Source organism: Jaculus jaculus, chromosome 3 (genome assembly GCF_020740685.1).
Source record: "Jaculus jaculus isolate mJacJac1 chromosome 3, mJacJac1.mat.Y.cur, whole genome shotgun sequence".
Taxonomy (NCBI): Eukaryota; Metazoa; Chordata; class Mammalia; order Rodentia; family Dipodidae; genus Jaculus; species Jaculus jaculus.
Genome location: NC_059104.1, coordinates 34800421 through 34817597, shown reverse-complemented (window position 1 = coordinate 34817597; position 17177 = coordinate 34800421). Strand labels below are relative to the sequence as shown.

Sequence of the window (17177 nt, the reverse complement as noted above, 5' to 3'; positions counted from 1 at the left end):
TATTACTGGTTTTCAGGTTTTTGTACTGTTATTTATGTTCTTTTTTTTTTTTTTTTTTTTTTTTGAGGTAGGGTTTCACTCTAGCCCAGGCTGACCTGGAATTCACTTGTACTTTGAAGGTGGCCTCAAACTCAGTGATCCTCCTACCTCTGCCTCCTGAGTGTTGGGATTAAAGGCGTGCACCACCACAACTGGCTTGTTATCTAATTTTTTAAAAGACTTTACAGGTGTCTTTTTTTTTTTTTTTCCTGATAATGGTTTCCTTTTATGTAGGCAAAGTACCATAAAGTATTATTTAGTATTTTGGTATACTGGGACCTTTCTTAAAAAAAAAAAAAATAGCTGTAGATAGACTATTTCAGGACATACTTGAAAAAAGCCATATAATTTCAGCTTATTCTGAAAGAATAAACGATCCCTAAAACTGCAGAGAAATCCCCAGGACTGAAAGAAGAATCTGAGTTAAGAAATACAAAAGAGGGAAGACTAGGGATTCTACAGATCATGGTCTTTACTTGTCACTTGTTACGCAGATGTGTTAGCTGCCATTCTTCTTCTTTGCTTAAAGACAGCAGAGTTCCAATTGGGCATGGTGGCACATGCCCTTAATCCTAGCAGAGGGGATCAGCCTGGCCTTGGGTGAGACTCTACCTCGAAAAACAACAAAAAATAAAGACAGCCGGGTTTAAAATGCAGATTGTTGGGGCTGGAGGGATGGCTTAGCAGTTAAAGCATTTGCCTGTAAAGCCAAAGGACCCAGGTCCAATTCCCCAGGACCCACATTAGCCAGATACCCAAGGGGGCACACGCGTCTGGAGTTTGTTTGCAGTGGCCCTGACATGCTCATTCTTTCTCTCTCCCTCTTTCTTATTAAATAAATAAATAAATAAAATACATTTTTTAAATGCAAGTTGTAACTGTAACTCATACAACTCAGATGAATTTGTATGTGACAGAGCAGCAGAGCCAGACATTTCACCAAAAAGAAGTGATAGCAAGGAGAAGGAAAAGCAAGGACATAGCATGTGTAGAAATGTACAACCTTGACTGAAGGCTTTCTTCCACAGGAGATCGATTAGGGTCAGAAGCAAACTAAAGTGACGAGAAATCATTGTTACAGGGTATGTAAGGATGTGTTTCACTGATGTCTACAAAACCCGCAGACAGGTAAAACGTAATAGCCATGGTAGACCCTTGTGTGTCAGGCTGGTTTCCGGAATCAGAGCTTCTGCCCTGCATTGTGAAGGATATGGAAGTAACTAGTGGAGGAGGAAGTCAGGGGACCACTGACCCTTACCATCCAAATTCTGTTCACTTCCAGAAAGTACATTCAAGGGCTACAGGTGTTGCTCACTGGTAGAGTACTTCCTAGTTATGTGAGACACTGGGTTCCATCTCTTGCACAATAAAACAAATAAGCAAAACTAGAAGGAAGATTTGGGGAAGGCCCATCATCACATCCCATGCAAGTGGAATTGGATTTGTGATCAGAGAACCAAGAACAGTCAGTAACATCTTAGAGAGAGTTGGACAACAATAATGGGAAGGAAAGAGTTGTCTGACAAACTCAATTTGAGCTTAATGTGATGTTTCATGCCTTTAATTCCAACATTCAAGAGGCTGAGGTAAGAGGTTCACAATGATCTATAGGCCAGCTGGGCTGTACAGTGGGTTGCAAGTCACTCTTGGCTAGAATGAGACCCTATGTCAAGAAAAAGAAAAAAAAATAAAACAAAATATGAATTTGACTGGTCAGAAGCTCTCTGGGCTCATAGGCTGATAAGGCACTTAGAGGGACACATATCAAAAATCAGCTACATATGCACCAAGATTGATGGGAAGGAGTCTAAAATTGGTTTGAAGTAAGAGCTTCAGAAAAATTCTTAGAATTACTGAAGTCTTGTTTAAATTCTATCAAGAAGAATAATACAGAAATAGAGGCCTGTTTGGAATGTCATGAATAATTGGGGAAGGTGGAGTTAGTTGCTGATTCCTTGCAATTGAAACTGGCTATTACACTGACGTGGGTGGCAGTAGACTTCTTCCGACGGAGCAAACACTGTACTGAGTTAGTGGATAGAAAGTAGTGACTGTTACAGTCAGCATCTCACTGCTGGAGCAAGCACCCGACCAAAAGCAGTTTATAGGAGGAAAGGGTTTGTTTCAGCCTTCAAATTCCAGGGGAATGCCATTCATGGCAGAAGCAGCTGGCTCATTTCCATAGGTCCAAGCAGAGAGAGACCATCAGCAGTCAACACCACAAATCCTCCAGAATTCTAACTGCTCTAACACACCTAGTAGGACTGGACTACAAGATCCAGCCCCAGTGACATACCTCTCTTTTCCAGCAGGGCTCCACCTAGCAGAGACTCAAGTTACCAGCTCAGTCTTCATAAAACAACACTTGAGTCTATGGGGTCATACATTCAAACCACCACAGTGATTAAGACACTATGATGCTGTTGTTAAGAAGTCACTAGATAATAGCCTTTAGCCCAGTGTGTGGTCACGCCTTTAATCTGAGCGCTCGGGAGATTGAGACAGGAGGATTGCTGTGTGTTTGAGACCAGCCTGAGACTACAGACTAAGTTACAGGTCAGCCTGGACTAGAATGAGACTATATATATGCACATACATACATACATACATACACATACTCTCTCTCTCTCTCTCTCCACTCGCTTGGTGCTGAGGGCTAAATCTAGGGCCTCATGTGTGTTAGGCAAGCACTCTACCACTTTAATACACCTCCATCCTGCATAAACTTATGTTTTGAAATAAGACTATAATTACAGACATGGTGCAAGTTAATTTTTATAAACAGTTGCTTAGCAGGGGTTAGTGGTATGTAGTCTTTAATTATTCATTCCCTACTAAATTGTGAGGTTAACTAATGAAAAGGACTGAGTTATTTCTGGTTTTTAATTATCACTTCTTTTCTTTGGGGCTCTTATAAGTTCTTAGCCTATAGAGAGAGAAAAAGTACAAATTTTAAAATGAATGTAATCACTCCTTATGGATAAATTAGAGGATTGGAGTTTGGGGGTGAATTCACAATGGATTGAATAAGCAAATAAAAAAATGTTATCTGATGAATTATCTACTTGAACTAAGAGGAGTATTTTGGAACTTTAAAAAATTTTATTTTGAATATTTATGAATAAGTTGGAATAATTATACAGAGTTCCCATTTATCATTCTCTTTAGTTATTCAGAGTCCAGTAATAGATTTTAAACATTATCTCCTAATAGTCATGTGTCATAATTAACCTTGATACAATTTTACTATCAAATCCAGAGGCCATTTCAAAGATTCCTGATTATAATGTCACCTAGGAAGGTTCAGAAGCCAACCAGAATCACGTATTAAGTTCATTTGTCTCCTTGACCCCAGTATGGGTCTTCTGTTGTCCTTCATGTCTTTGACTTTTTTGTTTGTTTGTTTGTTTGTTTTTCAAGGTAGGGTCTCACTGTAGCCCAGGCTGATCTAGAATGTAGTCTCAGGGTGGCCTTGAACTCATGGTGATCCTCCTATCTCTGCCTCCTGAGTGCTGGGATTAAAGGTGTGAGCCACCATGCCCAGCTTGTCTTGACATTTTTAAGAGCACTTAGGGTCAGGATAAGAGGCTGGATGGTGTTGGAGGAAAAGGGAAATAATAATAACACATTTTGTATGAAAACAGCCATAATGAAACCTAATGTTTTGTATGCTCATTAAAAAAAAAAAAAAAAAAGGAGTACAGGGAGCTGGAGAGATCATTCGGCCATTAAAGTACTTGTTTGCAAAGCCTGGCAGCCTGGGTTCAACTTCCCAGTACCTGCGCAAAGCCAGATGTACAAAGTGGTGCATGCATCTAGAGTTTGTGTGCAGTGGCAGGATGCCTGGCATGCCCATAACATCTCCTCTCTTTCTCCCCTTGTAAATAATTTTTTAAAAAAAGAGTGTGGGAGAGTTATTCTTTAATTTGGGTCATTGGTGTTTCCTCCAAGAAGCCCTTGTCCCTTTTAGAGAAAAGTGGTATTTAGTACCAAGATTGGGTGTTGTATATGTCATTGCTGAGTAGATCTCATTGCTTCTAGGCCTTGTCAGAGAACGGAGCCAGGAAATACCATATATTATATACATACATGCACATGTGTATGTAAATATGAGTATATGTGCACATACAATTACATATTTTTCCTTATCTATATTAAAAGACATTCATGTATATTAACGCTTGTAATTCTGGAATAGGAGTCTTGCTCATTAGTAAAAGGGATTTCCTAGCATGCCCAGTGTATCAGGTTCATCCCTTAGCACTGCAGAACAAATTTTGAAACTACAAAAGATTTCTGATTCTAAACTAATAACCATAGATCTATCCTAACATTCTTTTCCATATTTTATGACATCCTTGTTCAAAGTAAGAAGTCTAGCTCCCATGATCTTTGTGTATTTTCTGGTTTACTCATTCCCCCTGTATGTAAATATACTCATAGCCACACCAATCTCAAGGTCATTCCCAATCCCATCCCCCCACCCCCCGCCATACATAAATCAGGTAACATATGAGTCCTGGCCTGACCATGATAAAGCCGAAACTCTGCAAAGCTATCTTTCTGGTACTTTGTGAACTCCGTCAGCAGCCTCCTTGAACTCTGTTCTTTCTCATCTACTGATGTGGCTACTGCACTGGTGTACAGTGGATGTCTCCTGGCAGAAAGCTCCCGTTATCAAAAGGTTTGCTGTGGCACCACCTGTTTCCCACTGTTAAAACTTTTCATTGGGTTCAGTTACTCTACACGGGCTCGAGGTAGCAGCTAATTAAGTATTATTTCATGATTTCCCAGGTGGAAGATAAGCACTAACTTTTCTTTGTTGACCTCTTGGTCTTCTTTCCCAATTACAAAATACTTACCTTTTTGTTAAAATTTTATTTATTATTTATTTGCAAGCAGAGAAAGAGAGAAAGAAGAGGAAATGGGCACATGCCAGGGCCTCTTGCTACTACAGATAAACTCCAGATACGTGTGCCACTTTGTGGATCTAGCTTCACTTGGGCACTGGGGACTCAGTCCTGGGCCATCAGGCTTTGCAAGTGCATTTAACTGCTGAGCTCTCTGTCCAGCACCCCTTTGCCCCCCCCTGTACCCCCCCCCCCAGATAGGGTTTCACTCTAGCCCAGGCTGACCTGGAACTCTGTAGCCTCAGGCTGGCCTTGAAGTCACAGCAGTCCTCCTGCCTCTGCCTCTGCCTCTGCCTCTGCCTCTGCCTCTGCCTCTGCCTCTGCCTCTGCCTCTGCCTCTGCCTCTGCCTCTGCCTCTGCCTCTGCCTCTGCCTCTGCCTCTGCCTCTGCCTCTGCCTCTGCCTCTGCCTCTGCCTCTGCCTCTGCCTCTGCCTCTGCCTCTGCCTCTGCCTCTGCCTCTGCCTCTGCCTCTGCCTCTGCCTCTGCCTCTGCCTCTGCCTCTGCCTCTGCCTCTGCCTCTGCCTCTGCCTCTGCCTCTGCCTCTGCCTCTGCCTCTGCCTCTGCCTCTGCCTCTGCCTCTGCCTCTGCCTCTGCCTCTGCCTCTGCCTCTGCCTCTGCCTCTGCCTCTGCCTCTGCCTCTGCCTCTGCCTCTGCCTCTGCCTCTGCCTCTGCCTCTGCCTCTGCCTCTGCCTCTGCCTCTGCCTCTGCCTCTGCCTCTGCCTCTGCCTCTGCCTCTGCCTCTGCCTCTGCCTCTGCCTCTGCCTCTGCCTCTGCCTCTGCCTCTGCCTCTGCCTCTGCCTCTGCCTCTGCCTCTGCCTCTGCCTCTGCCTCTGCCTCTGCCTCTGCCTCTGCCTCTGCCTCTGCCTCTGCCTCTGCCTCTGCCTCTGCCTCTGCCTCTGCCTCTGCCTCTGCCTCTGCCTCTGCCTCTGCCTCTGCCTCTGCCTCTGCCTCTGCCTCTGCCTCTGCCTCTGCCTCTGCCTCTGCCTCTGCCTCTGCCTCTGCCTCTGCCTCTGCCTCTGCCTCTGCCTCTGCCTCTGCCTCTGCCTCTGCCTCTGCCTCTGCCTCTGCCTCTGCCTCTGCCTCTGCCTCTGCCTCTGCCTCTGCCTCTGCCTCTGCCTCTGCCTCTGCCTCTGCCTCTGCCTCTGCCTCTGCCTCTGCCTCTGCCTCTGCCTCTGCCTCTGCCTCTGCCTCTGCCTCTGCCTCTGCCTCTGCCTCTGCCTCTGCCTCTGCCTCTGCCTCTGCCTCTGCCTCTGCCTCTGCCTCTGCCTCTGCCTCTGCCTCTGCCTCTGCCTCTGCCTCTGCCTCTGCCTCTGCCTCTGCCTCTGCCTCTGCCTCTGCCTCTGCCTCTGCCTCTGCCTCTGCCTCTGCCTCTGCCTCTGCCTCTGCCTCTGCCTCTGCCTCTGCCTCTGCCTCTGCCTCTGCCTCTGCCTCTGCCTCTGCCTCTGCCTCTGCCTCTGCCTCTGCCTCTGCCTCTGCCTCTGCCTCTGCCTCTGCCTCTGCCTCTGCCTCTGCCTCTGCCTCTGCCTCTGCCTCTGCCTCTGCCTCTGCCTCTGCCTCTGCCTCTGCCTCTGCCTCTGCCTCTGCCTCTGCCTCTGCCTCTGCCTCTGCCTCTGCCTCTGCCTCTGCCTCTGCCTCTGCCTCTGCCTCTGCCTCTGCCTCTGCCTCTGCCTCTGCCTCTGCCTCTGCCTCTGCCTCTGCCTCTGCCTCTGCCTCTGCCTCTGCCTCTGCCTCTGCCTCTGCCTCTGCCTCTGCCTCTGCCTCTGCCTCTGCCTCTGCCTCTGCCGTGCTGGGATCAAAGGCATGTGACACCTCACCCAACTTCCTTTCTTATTTGTTCAAATTATGTCCATTTATCCATTTGTGATGAGAGAGAGAGATATATGCATGTGCCACTTTGTGCATCTAGCTTTTTATGGATATTGGGGAATCAAACCCAAGCCAGTAGGCTTTTCAAACAAGAGCCTTTAACCACTAAGCCATCTCTGCAGCCCAAGTCTTAACTATATATAATTTTAATGCTGTTTATTGAGTCAGAGTTTCATGTAGCCCAGGTTGTCATCAAGTTCAGTGTAGCTGAGGATAACCTTGAAATCCTGATCCTCCTGTTGTTTTGTTTTGTTTTGTTTTTGTTTTTCGAGGTAGGGTCTTGCTGTAGCCCAGGCTGACCTGGAATTCACAGTAGTCCCAGCTGGCCTTGAAACCCACAGGGATCCTCCTACCTCTGCCTCCCAAGGGCTGGGATTAAAGGTGTGTACCACCACCTCCTGGCCCTCCTGTTATGTAATGAATGTATTATTAACTCATCTTCTTCTTTTTTTTAAAAATTTGATTTATTAGTTTTCTTTTCAGCAAATACAGGCAGTTTGGTACCATTGTTTAGGCTCATCTGTGATCTACCCCCTCCCATTAGACCCTCCTTGTTGATGTAAATGGGTCTTGCATTATGGAGTTAGTCCCCAGTTGTTGGTATGCTAAATGTCTCTGCAAATCATGACCCAACATGTGAATCTGACATTCTTTCCACCCCCTCTTCCGCAAAATTTCCCTGAGCCATGTTGGGTTCATGTTTGGTCTGCTTCAGTGCTGAGGTGTTGGGGGCCTCTGAGGCTCTGGCTCTCTGATTTGGTAGGAGTTGATTTTTCTCTGCGTTGGTCTCCTTCCCCTTTGTGCTGGCATCTGGTTCACAGGAAAGCATCGCCCTTGCTTGTTTCACCAATTGTCCTTAGTTTCCGTTGGGCCCCTTTTGAGGTATGTTGGGGCAGCTCTCTCCATAGGATCTGCATCTCTCTGAAAAAGAGAAGCAGATTCTCCAACGGAGAGTAAGTTAGCACCCAGAAAATTGAAATAACACTTACTTTTTTGATAGACAGATTGATAGGTGTAGGCCCTCTTATACCCCGTGATTGATGGTAGCTTGATATTGGAGAGTGGGCTTGTGTTTGGATATGGTTCTGACTTGTTTCCCAGCTCCAGCTATGGGTCTAGTACCACTGAGTGGATCAGTTAGCCAAATCAAGAGTAGTTGGTTCCTCACCATGGCCGTGTGCCACTATTGGACTTGTGTGGGCATCACGTCAGGTTATTTGTTGCTAATTAGATTAGACAATGAGTTGCTTGGACAGATATTGGTCATTTCCCCCAGTCGCCCATGTAGCACCAACTCATCTTCTTGTAGATACCTTTACGCATGCCCTCCTGTGTTACAAGCCTTGTTGATGTGTGTCATAGATGCCTCTCTGACATCATCCTAGGGATTTCTCTCTCTCATTCCCCTATTGAAGTGCCTGTACCTGCATACTACATCCTTCATTTTTTTTTTCCTTTTTTATTTTTTAATGCCTCCTCTAGCAGTTCCTAAAAGGGAAGATTAGAGGAAGTAAATATTTCATACCATAAATGTCTTAACCTTACACAGCTTGGCAGAACCTAAGGTTTTAGGTGGGAGATCAGTTTGATACCATTGTTCTGTTGGATTTAACTTACTTGAATTGCTGTTGAAAGGTCTAAAGCTAGTAATTCCTGGTCCTTTGTAATGATCTATTCCTCTCCCAAGCCCTACAAACTCTTGTGAGCTTTCTCTTTATTAAAAGAAATACAACATTTGGGATGGTAGTGTTGTGAAGGTCATGTTTTCCAGTGATCTTCTCTTTATTAAAAGAGGTACAACATTTGGGATGGTAGTCTTGTAAAGGTCATGTCTTCCAGTAGTTTTCTCTTTATTAAAAGAAGTATGACATTTGGGATGATAGTCTTGTGAAGGTCTTGTTTTCTAGTAATTTGGGCTCCAGGATATCCTTTCAGTCTAGAAACTTGCATTTCAATGTGGGAAATGATCTTTCTCTCTTCCTTTTTATTTTAGCTTTTCGATCTTTTATTTTTCATTGCTGCCTGTTTTTTGAATCTTTGGGATTTTTCTTCAACTCTTGATTCAAATCTGTTTCAAGTTTCTAAATCTTGTAGTTTACTTTATTTGAAGAAGTTCTTCAGTTCTCATGCTGGGTAAATGGCTTGGGTATGAGCATCTAGGAGGACTCGAATTCAGTCCCCATCTTGTAGAAAGCTGTGCTTACCTGTCACCCAAGTCTTGCCGGGGACAGAGACTGTAGAATCATTAGCACTCACTGCAGTGTCAGGCAGAACAGCAGCTTGGAGTCCTGTGAGAGACTGTCATAGAAACAATGCAGACGACACATAGATGGCACCCTACATTCTCTCCTGGCTTCATAGGCTTGTGCACAGAGCACAGATCTGAACACACATGCAGACCCATAACTGTTGCATGAACTCTCTAGGGAGAAGCCTACAAGCATTTATTCCCCCAGACAGAGCACCTCTGACAAGCTAAAGGCCAATTTCACATTTATTTATTATCTATTTATTTATTTGAGAGAAAGAATGAATGGGCATGTCAGGGCTTCTTGACGCTGCAGAAGAGCTCCAGATGCATGTGCCACTTTATGTGCTACTGGAGAATAGAACTCAGGCCAGCAGGCTTTGCAAGCAATCACCTTTAACCTCTAAGCCATCTCTCCTACCTGAATTTATTGGGCTTTCTGACAGAGGGGGTGGGATGTGGAGCTTCCAGGGCAGCCACATTGGAAGGTCTTAGGCACACAGGAATGACAGCCTCCCCGTGGCTGCATAGGTGGTGCCACTATCTCTTGATCTTTCACCCTCTATATACTTTTTTAAAATTAATTATTTATTTATTTGAGAGTGACAGACAGAGAGAAAGACAGATAGAGGGCGAGAGAGAATGAGCGTGCCAGGGCTTCCAGCCTCTGCAAACGAACTCCAGATGCGTGCGCCCCCTTGTGCATCTGGCTAACGTGGGACCTGGGGAACCGAGCCTCGAACTGGGGTCCTTAGGCTTCACAGGCAAGCGCTTAACCGCTAAGCCATCTCTCCAGCCCCCTCTGTATACTTTTATCTTCCCCCTGAGTCTATGGCCTCCTGCATCATTCCATATGGCTGGCACAGGGCTCACCTGAGATCGCAGGTGAGGGGCTGTCTTTCCCTACCTGTCTTCTGTGGGGAGAATTTAACAGGCTCAATCTGGAGTGTGTCTTCCATTTACTTTATTTATTTGAGAGAAGGAGAGAGAGAGAAAGAAGTAGATAGATGGACAGACAGACAGATGGAGAGAACCAGGGACTCTAGCAAGTGCAAGTTTATTTATTTATTTGAGAGGGAGAGAGAGAACAAGGCAGATGGAGAAAGAATGAACACATCAGGGCCTCTAGCAGCAAACGAACTCCAGGTGCATGTGCCACCTTATGCATCTGGCTTTACATGGGTATTGGGGAATCAAACCTGGGTTCTTTGACTTTGCAGGCAAGCGCCTTAACTGCTGAGCCTTCTCTCCAGCCCCTGGGAGTCTCTTATGTGGTCACAGCTGCTTTTGATAAAGATGACAAGAGCTGTTTCCTCAGAGAACTGCATCTCACAACAACTATGCATACACTCACTAGACTTATTATACACATGCTTTAAAAAGAGAAAAGAGTACCTCAGCTCTTTACTTACTTATCTGGGTGCTGAAGATCAACCTAGGGCCTTGCACATGGAAAGCAATTGCTCTACCATTGAATTATATTTCCTGAATTATATAGTTCTATTTTAAATAGCATCCTGCTCTTTTATGTGTAGAGTAGTTTTGATTTTGAATCGTCTTTATTTTAGATTTATTTTTATTTATTAGAAACAGAGAAAGGGAGAGAGAGGCACAAAGAAAGTGACAATGGCCACACCAGGTCCTCTAGCCACTGCAGACAAATTCCATACGCATGCACCACCATGTACATCTGGCTTACATAGGACATGGAGAATTGAACCTGGGTCCTTAGGCCTTGTAGGCATGCGTCTTACTGCTAAGCCATCTCTACAGCCCCTACATCTTTCTTGAGCCGTATCTTTGATGTTACGGGCTGTCTGTGGGCATCTGATGACATTCAGCCCCCTGTGCTTTGCTGTTTCTTTGGTCATGTTTGTCAGGGCTGTCCTTCCCTCCTCTCTTTTTTTTTTTTCTTTTAAAAAAATTAAAAACCAAGCCAGGTGTTGTGGCTCACACCTGTAATCTCCGCATTTGAGAGTGCCTCAGAAATAAGCAAGCAAGCCAAGCATGGTGGTACATGCTGTTAGTCACAGCCCTTGGGAGGCTGAGGCCTGAGAACCCTGTGAGTTTGCTATAGGGCGAGATCTAACTCATCCTGGACCTCCTAAGAGGCAGGGTCTCAAAAAGAAAACAACAACAAAAGCTTTGCATTTCTGTACATAAATTTATGGTTTTTAAAAGTAGTGTCTGCCATGTTGGAGAGATGGCTTAGCAGTTAAGGAGCTTGCCTGTGAAGCCTAAGGACCCAGGTTTGATTTCCCAGTACCCATGTAAGCCAGATGCAGAAGGTGGTGCGTGTGCCTGGAGTTGGTTTGCAGCGGCTGAAGACCCTGGCACACCCATTCTCTTTCTCTATCTGCCTCTTTCTCTCTCTCTTAAATAAATAAATAAATAAATAAATAAATAAATAAATAAATAAAATGTTTTTTAAAGCCAGTCATGGCACATGCCTTTAATCCTAGCACTTGGGAGGCAAAGGTAGGGAGGATCACCGTGAGTTTGAGGCCCTCCTGAGACTACATAGTGAATTCCAGGTCAGCCTGAGCTAGATGAGACCCTATGGGGGTTGGGGGAGTGTGTCTGGCAAAGCACTCTGTGTGTGTATGGAGTGTACAGTGGTGTTTACACTTCACATTGTAGAGATGCTGAAGAGCTGGGTTTTACGAGACTGATCACTCCTAAGACATCTGAGATCAGAGATTTGGATCCAGAACATTAGTAAACTTTGGGGTAGTATCAGTTTATCTTTTTCATAGTATTAAACAAGCATTAGCTTGGTCGTCAATAAATAATTGGATGCTATTTTACTTTTCCTTCATTACTATCAATGATGGTGCATAATTCGTAACACATAAGCCATAACAGCATGGCCTTTTTTGAAAAAATGCTAACATGCCAGTATTTAAATTTTCTGATTCAGCTTTTAAAACAAAAAGAAATTGTTTATATTTCCAAGGATAAAAATGAGTCCTAATTTTAAGAAATTGACACTAATTCACATATTTTTAGGTAAGTAAAGCCATAATTAGATGACACATTTAAAATATGTGTGTTAAGATAAATTTTAACTCTGTTTGCTTCACAATCGAAGAGAGAAATGGAAGGTAAAGTCCTTTATCTTGTAAGAACAGCTAAGAATTCACCTGTTTATTTTTTTCACAGATGGACGGAAACCGTTTCCCATTAACCATGGGAAAACTAGTGACGAAACTTTGTTAGAGGTAACAATAAACTTACTGGCCCCTTTAAAGTTATACTGATTCTCTTGTTATCTTTAAACTTCTCTAGGGATTACTCGGACATTTACTCTGCTTGAATGTGTCTTTGTACTTTGTCTTTTCAGAACCGAAAGTAAAAGTTCGAATTAGTGTTTATAGTCCACAACAAATAGCCCAGAAGTTTGTGTGAACCGGCAGATTTGAAAAAGACTGAAAGATTTGACTTTTTATCCTGTACTTCATTGAATCCAAGTTACTATCACTTGTAACTTGATCCTAATGTTAGAGATTTTGTAAGAGAGACAAATTGTGTGGCTTATGTCATTTTCAGGATTAAAGATTATAAGGCTGGTTTTGAAGCTAGCCTGATCAATTTATTGAGATCTTGTGTCAAATACAAGCATACACACAAGGGTGAGCCTGCAGCTCAGCAGTAGATTATGTGCCTGCTCTGGGTAAGACCCGGAGTTTGATCCTCAGGACTGTGTTTGGGAACAGATACTTATGCTATCATTTATACTAAGCAAATTAGCTGTTGATTCTTTTGATGTTTTCATTTTTAATTTGGTAAAAGAAGCCTGTAGTATAAAACTGGTATGAACTAGAAAAATATGAAATTCTTACTGATATTTGCAAGTAAGACATATCTATAAACTGAAAATGTGTTTTTCCCCCATAGGATGCCATAGAAGTTTGCAAGAAGTTTATGGAACGTGACCCTGACGAATTAAGATTTAATGCCATTGCGCTTTCTGCAGCATAGCTTGTCAATATGGAAACACTAAATACTGTATTATTTCAACAAAAGTTAAATTTCTGATGCCATACACTAACTGAAATTTTTTGATATTTTCATTAACTTGACTGATTAAACTTTATGTGACTTAAACTTTGACTTAACCTGTGTTTTATGTTATTTTTTGCTGCAAGTTAAAGGTCAGTTCACTCCTTTAACAAGATGGGTTTATCTTGTTTGGCTACTAGTAATAAACGTCTTATTTTTTAGATTTTATGAGAGATGGTATACGGGAGCACTAGGGCACTTTCCATTTGTACAGTCTGACGCATAGAATGCCTCTTGTTTCCATACTTCCTTATGGTACATGTGTTGATCAGGAATTACAGCTATGAGCATTGCTGACCAGAGCTACCATCGTGGAATCCATGTTCTTTTCTTTTGTTCAGATATGTAGCAAGCATAAAGACTCCACATGCCAATGATGAGTAAGTACTGTGTGAAGAATTGAAGTAGGATTTGGGCTAGAGAGTAATTGAATGGGTACTTTAGATCTTCTCCTCAGGAAAAAGTTGACTGAAGTTGGGACCAGAATGGCAGAAAGTAGCCAGTCTTATAGTTGGTGGGCAAGAGCAGAGGGCATCATTAGTGCAACATCTCTAGGTAGGAGAATCTTGCTGTATTATAAGATTTGCGGGAGGTTCCTATGACCACAACATAGGATGTACTGAGGAGAGTAGCAGATGAGGCCAGAGAAGGAAGAGCTTAGCCCCACAGGAAAAGGCATTTCAGTGTATTACCAGTGAGATGGGAGGCTGCAGGGCGGGGGCGGGGGAGTGGGGGAGGGCCATTCAAGCAGGAGAGCGGCCCAATGTGATTTATAACTTTCAGTGATCGTTCTGACAATGATGAATAATACATTTGGGACACAGGCGTTGAAGGCTAGAGACAGACGTGAGGAGCCCGCCGTAGTGGTCATCTCTGAGAGACGTTTGTTGATGGCTGGTTTAAATGTACTACTTATTCAGATGGAGGCGTGTGCATGAACTTGGCGTGCGCTCTGAAGAGGGGACGGGTTCAGCTGGTTTTGAAAGCTAAGTCGGAAGACGTTTATGGAGCTGGGTTGAGACCCACGGGTACTGAGCTGGCAGGGTTTTATGTCTGTTTAATGGGAAGGAGTAGGGGACACACTTAAAATCCGATTTGAGGTAGGGTCTCGCTGTAGCCCAGTTTGACCTGGAATTCATTATGTAGTCTCAGGCTGGCCTTGAACCCACAGCAGTCTTCCTGTCCTGCTCTCCCACCCCCGAGTGCTGGGATTAAAAGTATGTACCACTGTGCTCTAAATCTTATATACCTTTTATCTCAAAAATAGATTTGAGTTGGGACAAGTATGGTAGTGGAAAAGCCAGATTTGTTCTAAATGAAATTCTAGACCTGTAATTGGGTGTAGATGTTTGTAGAGGATTCACTGGGTTAATGGGGATCCCTGAGGCAATGGTATGGGAAAATGGTTCTAGGAAGACCGATGTAGCCTTGGCTTGCAGAAGGAGTCATATCTTGGTTACTGAAAGTGTGGTCAGTCAGTAACCTGGAACATGAACTAAATGAAGCTTATCATACCCTGGCCCCAGAACAGTTTAAGTAGGTCCTCCAGCGACTCATACGAATATTGATTTTAGAAAGGGCTAGACTAGAATAGGAAGGTCATTTTGTAAGGTACTTACGGTCACCACCTTTCTGTAGTAAGAGGGCCTAGACAGGGTAATATCAATGGGGCTGAATAAATCATCAAGTAAGTTCCATGAGGTGATGGCATGAGTTTTTTGTCATGTCGGTAATCATGACCAAGTATCCTCTTGTTACATTTGCATTTTCTATGCACACTTGTCTGGTACATTCAATATTTCTAAACAGTTTTCTGCCTGTTGTCTTGCCAGATTTCACATACCATATAGTCCCTTCATTCTAAAGCAGTGGCACCTTGCCCAGGATGTAGTTTGTTCACGTTCACTATGAAGAGCACTAAGTAGGAAAAGAAACTGATGGGTCAATATCATTAGGCGTTTTTGTTGTTGTTGTGAAAATAAGGGCTAAAATGGGTATTTTATTACACTTACTCAGGTAAACTGGGATCTGGTTTTCTGGGAAAAAATCATTTGATGATCTAGCTTCTTAAAGTTTCAATTTGATCGTGTGCTGCATAAGAGATCCATCTAAGTTTGGCTTTTGTGGCTTAGTGTAGACGCTCAGTGTATACATTGGCTTCCTGTCATTTTAACAGCCCCTGTATGGAACATACAACTTGGGATTCTTCGTAAATTTCTCTCTACAATGTCCCTGCATCTTCAGCTCTGTTTTCTACTGAATTTTGTTTAGCCACATTCTTAAACCTTTGTCCTTGTAGAATGCATTCCTAGTTCTATGGAAGCTGCACAGATGCAAATGCAGACCAGCTTGTGGCTGGTGTATGCATAATGCTGTTATTGCCACGCTACATTTGGGGATAATAAAACTGAAGTAGGAATGAAATGTTTCTGCTTGGTGGGTTCAGGGAATTGACTAAGCATCTTTCATGAGATACAGTGGTTTGGTTTAAGTTATTTGAACCCCTGGAACTGCAAAACAAACAAATTGAAGCACAGGAGCCTTTTTTGAGCATCACAATTAACTTGTGTTCCCTTCCATAGATGATCTCTGTGTTCTGTGGTAAATCAAACCTTAAACATTTCCTTAAAGACGTCTACGTTTTCTTAAAATATTTAAACTAATCTAAATTTGTTTTTATTCCAGCTTAGATTTGTGTACAGTGCTTACTAGGTAAGCATTGGCGATATATAACCTGCAATCTGCTTATTTAATGAAAACAATATATTTTTAAAGACACTTTTAGCCTCTGTTGTCTGTCTGTTACTCAGCTGTCAAAATTTACATGCAGGCTTAACATTCCTGTGTTAGTATTTGTAAGAATTAAAGAAAAACATATTTCCATCACTTACCAAAAAACTTATTTACGTAAATTCACTTTAGACATATGTTGTGTTAATACTTATATTCATCTACACACGTATGTGTTTGTGGCACGTCTATATACAGCCAGTTCTCTATTTATATGGGTTTCATATCCATGGATAGAAGAGATTCAGAAAAAAAAACTTGCATCCCTGTACAGACTTGCCTTGTCATTCCCTAAACGATATAAGAATTTATGTAGCATTTACATTGACTTAGGTATCACGTGATCTGGAAATGATTTAAAGCATTGGCGAGTGTGTGTATAGGTCGCATACAAACAGCATTTTATATAATGAATTTGAGTGTCCAGCAGGGCAGGAGTGGGAGCTGGAACCCGTCCTCCACTCATAGTCACACATTTGCACTTTGAAAAGACAAACAACTTTGGTCTAAATTCTCTGTATTAATTAACTCCTTAAGTGATGTTAAGAAAAAGCATTTTGAAAACTATAGTAATTTTAAAAGGCTCTGAGAGCTCATTTATAGGGCTTTAGACATGCATAAAAATTTAACGTTTTTCTCTTGCAAGATTCTCTGCTAAAATTGTAAAATGAGGGCTGAAGAGATGGCGTAGCAGTTAAGCGCTTGCCTATGAAGCCTAAGGACCCCGGTTCGAGGCTCAATTCCCCAGGACCCACGTTAGCCAGATGCACAAGGGGGTGCATGCGTCTGGAGTTCATTGGCAGTAGCTGGAAGCCCTGGCGCGTGCCCTTTCTTTCTCTATCTGCCTCCTTCTCTCTGTCTGTCACTCTCAAATAAGTAAAAAAAAAATAAAATAAAATAAAAAGATTGTAAAATGAAGTTCCTCATGTTTTCATAAAATTACTACCAAAAACCAAGTGTGGAATATACTGTGTTCAAATAGTAGAGAATATTTCATCATTTCCTTTGTAACTTTTACTTTTAAAATTAACCTTCTTAAGATGCATAAAGTATTGTGGCATCAAAAATTACACGTTATGAACTATGAAAGACATTTACTTCCTTGATGCCAGTGGGTCATCCTCACCTATTTTTGACCTGATTTTGTATGTACTTGTTTTAGCTTTTAATAAAAGTCATTCTTAAATCTGTCTGTTGGTGATTCTGAGCCTGTTACTTCTGCTTGCTGGGTGAGGCCCTCCACAGTCTGCTCACAACTAGGT

At 43.0% G+C, this 17177-nt stretch overlaps 1 protein-coding gene across 1 annotated transcript in view; it reads left to right on the top strand.

Annotated features, from left to right (window-relative positions):
* The window catches only part of Uchl3 (ubiquitin C-terminal hydrolase L3), a 40354-nt gene extending 27184 nt beyond the window's left edge, over positions 1-13170 (top strand). The window contains exons 6-7 of the mRNA XM_004651028.3: positions 12226-12284; positions 12961-13170. Coding sequence (XP_004651085.2) covers positions 12226-12284; positions 12961-13044 — 143 coding nt within the window. The 3' untranslated portion in view covers positions 13045-13170. The remainder of the gene's footprint in view (positions 1-12225; positions 12285-12960) is intronic.
* The last annotated feature ends 4007 nt before the right edge of the window (positions 13171-17177 follow it).